Source organism: Dipodomys ordii, unplaced genomic scaffold (genome assembly GCF_000151885.1).
Source record: "Dipodomys ordii isolate 6190 unplaced genomic scaffold, Dord_2.0 Scaffold82, whole genome shotgun sequence".
NCBI classification, from domain to species: Eukaryota; Metazoa; Chordata; class Mammalia; order Rodentia; family Heteromyidae; genus Dipodomys; species Dipodomys ordii.
Genome location: NW_012267298.1, coordinates 4,438,659 through 4,442,162, shown reverse-complemented (window position 1 = coordinate 4,442,162; position 3,504 = coordinate 4,438,659). Strand labels below are relative to the sequence as shown.

The 3,504-nt window shown below is 42.6% G+C and overlaps 1 protein-coding gene across 2 annotated transcripts in view; it reads left to right on the top strand.

The window, feature by feature from the left end:
- The window catches only part of Adcy8 (adenylate cyclase 8 (brain)), a 221,541-nt gene extending 219,199 nt beyond the window's left edge, over positions 1 to 2,342 (top strand). For both annotated transcript variants that reach the window (XM_013025152.1, XM_013025151.1), the window contains one exon: positions 1,767 to 2,342. In XM_013025152.1, the coding sequence (XP_012880606.1) occupies positions 1,767 to 2,254 (488 nt within the window). In that variant the 3' untranslated portion in view covers positions 2,255 to 2,342. The remainder of the gene's footprint in view (positions 1 to 1,766) is intronic.
- Positions 2,343 to 3,504: the final 1,162 nt, after the last annotated feature.

Sequence of the window (3,504 nt, the reverse complement as noted above, 5' to 3'; positions counted from 1 at the left end):
ATGTTCGGTAGATGTCTGTTAAGTCTAGTTGATCTATGCAGCTGTTTAGATCTGCGGTTTCTCTGTTGAGTTTTTGCCGAGTTGATCTATCTCGTGGGGAGAGTGGTGTGTTAAAATCCCCAACAATTAATGTCTTTGGATCTATATGGGATTTTAGATTATCTACTTTTATTGGTTTTTTTTCCTTTACCAGTACAAGCAAGCCCTATGAGTGCCAGCTTATATCTCTCTACCTTCCCACCATATCCCACACAGAGCAGGTGCCCAGTAAATGTTTATAAAATGATTTTTAAAAATCTAAATCCATTAGAGGAGACAGATATGCTTGCTGACACATTCAGTGAAAGGCTCTTGTGTCTAGAAGGGAGGTTTCTGTTTCTTAAAGAGAAGACATTGAAACTATGTTTGAAAGCATTCACTAGCCAGCTGGCCAATGACAGATCACTGCTGGATCACGTCTGTAATCCTAGCTATGTGGAAGGATGAGATCAGGAGGATCATGGTTTGAGTCTCCTTCTCAACCAAACCCTACATGTTATGGCATGTACCTGTGGTCTCAGCTATGTAAATGGGTCCAAACCAGATTGCACAGAAAATTCCTAGAGACTCCATCTCAATAAAAGAAGTTGGACATGGTGGCATGCCCCCAGTACATCAGAGGGTATAAAATAGGCATACCATAGTCCATGCACCACCCCCTAGCAAAAACTGAGATCCTATCTCAAGACAATGTGTGCAAAAAGAGCTAGACATGGGACTCAGTGGCTGAGCTCCTGACTAACAAGCACAAAGCCCTGAGTTTAAACTCCATTGTTGAAAATAAAGTGGGTTTGCCAAAATCTATGGGCTTGGGAGAAATCAGAGCCCATGTGGGAACAAAGGCAGGACTAAGGAGCCCAGTGGATGTGGTGGCAAGTAAGGTAAGTAACGGAGAAGTACGACACTATGCAGGGAAAGGAAGAGGTACCTATGGTAAGAGTGGCAAGCTAGACAAAAATCAGATTGGAAACTTTCTGGAAGTTTCCAGGAAGCACTGTCCTTGAGCCCTGGAGGGCTGGAACTAGATTAGATGGTACTTCCCAGAAAGACCTGGGCCCTCCTGCAGCAGTGGGAATCGCAGGCTTCCCATGGACAAGGGGGACATTCAGAACCCTCACTATGTACTGAGGGACTGCTGCTGAAGACATGGGTGGAAATACAAAAGGATGATGTCTGCCCAAGCTGTCCAAGCACTGGGTCAGCAGAAGCAGCAGATCCTGGTCAGGGCTTTACTCCCTACATGGACCAGGATAAGCCAGTGTGAATATGGAAATAATGCTGATGGTATTGTGTCGAGCTCCCTCTGGTCATTAGGGACTATGCCAATCATTATCTACTTCATGTAAGAAAAGTGAGATCTATGGGTGGGAAGGTGACTCAGTGGTAGAGCGCTTGCCTTGCATGTATGAGGTTCTGGGATCAATTCCTCAGCACCACATAAGCAGAAAAAGCTGGAAGTGGCACTGTGGCTCAAGTGGTAGAGCGCTAGCCTTGAGCTAAGAGCTGAGGGACAGCACCCAGGTCCAGTTTTCAAGCCCATAATTGAAAAAAAAAGAAAAAGAGAGATCTAAATAGCTTAAGTAACTGGCTTGGGACACACATCAAATAAGTAAAGGAGGCAAAATCCAAGTCACCTAGAAAGTTCACACACATGAACTCCTCGTAGGTCAAGACACCAGGCTAACCCTCTTACCTCCCTGATCTCTTCCTCCTCTGTTCACTTATAGGAATCAGTCACGGCTCAGTGGTAGCTGGTGTGATTGGCGCTAAGAAGCCACAGTACGACATTTGGGGTAAAACTGTAAACCTGGCGAGCCGAATGGACAGCACAGGAGTGAGCGGCCGGATCCAAGTCCCAGAGGAGACGTACCTGATCCTGAAAGATCAAGGCTTTGCCTTTGACTACCGAGGGGAGATCTACGTGAAGGGTATCAGTGAGCAGGAAGGAAAAATCAAAACGTACTTTCTCCTGGGAAGAGTCCAACCCAACCCATTCATCTTGCCCCCAAGAAGACTGCCTGGGCAGTACTCCCTGGCTGCCGTCGTCCTGGGCCTTGTCCAGTCCCTCAATAGGCAAAGGCAGAAGCAGCTACTCAATGAGAACAACAACACAGGCATCATCAAGGGCCATTACAACCGACGGACTTTGTTGACCCCAAGTGGACCAGAGCCTGGACCCCAACCTGAAAACTCCGACAAATCTGATTTGCCATAAAAGCATTTTCGTTGTGTTTCTTTTTTTTAATTTCTTTTATATATAAAATAAATATACTAATAAAAAGGTTTAATTTTTTTTAGAACAAGAATGGTTTCATTGTCTTTGAATGTGTCAGTTAAGGATGTAATAGAAGGTTCTTTTTGATTGCAAACACTAATCCCCTCTCTTTTTCTAACTTGTTATTATCTTTAAGTACTTGTACAAAGGAAGGGCCATATACCAAAACAGTTTGTGCATCTTGGTCAGTGTCACCCCCTTCAACATTCTCACCTCCCTTTCCTTTCCTTAATTTTGTGGTATATACAGTGAATTCTTGAATGCTTTCTTCCCCTGCCCGCCCCCCTTCACTTGTCTACCCCTTTCCCCTTGGTGCTATCCCTTTGATGCACACATTTCCTGGGGTTGATTTTGCTGGGCTTTTTACCTGGCCTTTCTAAAAAAAATTATACTATTTAAGCTCTCCATACAGTCTACTATACTTCAGTGAATTCATTTATAACCACTTGCATACCCAACACATATAGATTTATATGTACATTCTATCTACCACAAATGAGGGAAACCAGGCAACCTTTGTTTCTCTGGGTCTGGCTTACTTCACTTAATACAATTTTTCTGAGTCATTCTATTTCCTTAGAAATTATCCAATATCATACTTTCTAATGAATTAGTAAAATTCCATTGTGTGTGAGTGTGTGTGTGCACGCACGCATATGTATTTAACATGTTTTTGATCCATTTATCCTCTGAGGGCATCTAGGCTAATCATCTTGGCTATGGTGAATAGTGATGCAAGGAATATGGTTGTGCTGGTGGCTTTACTGCAACCATATTTGTGTTCTATTAGATAAATGACCAGAAGTAGTATTGCTGGGTCATGGGATAGCTCTATGTTTAGTTTTATTTGAGAAACTACCATGCTGCTTTCCAGAGTGATTAAACAAGATTACATTCCCACCAACAGTGTATCAGAATTTCCTTTTAGCCCCATCCTTGCCAGCATTTGTTATTGTTTACTTTGTTAAAGATGGCCATTCTAACTGGGGTGAGGTTGAATGTCAGTGTTGTTTTGATTTGCATTTCCTTTATGGCCAGAGATGCTGAGCATTTCTTCATGTGTCTATTAGCCATTGATCCCCACTTGTATCCAGAATATGTTGGGAATTACAGATAATAATGACCTAGTTTCTGATTTTGAGAGATTCATAACTGAATTAAAATAAGAAACATAAACAAAGACAATAAAA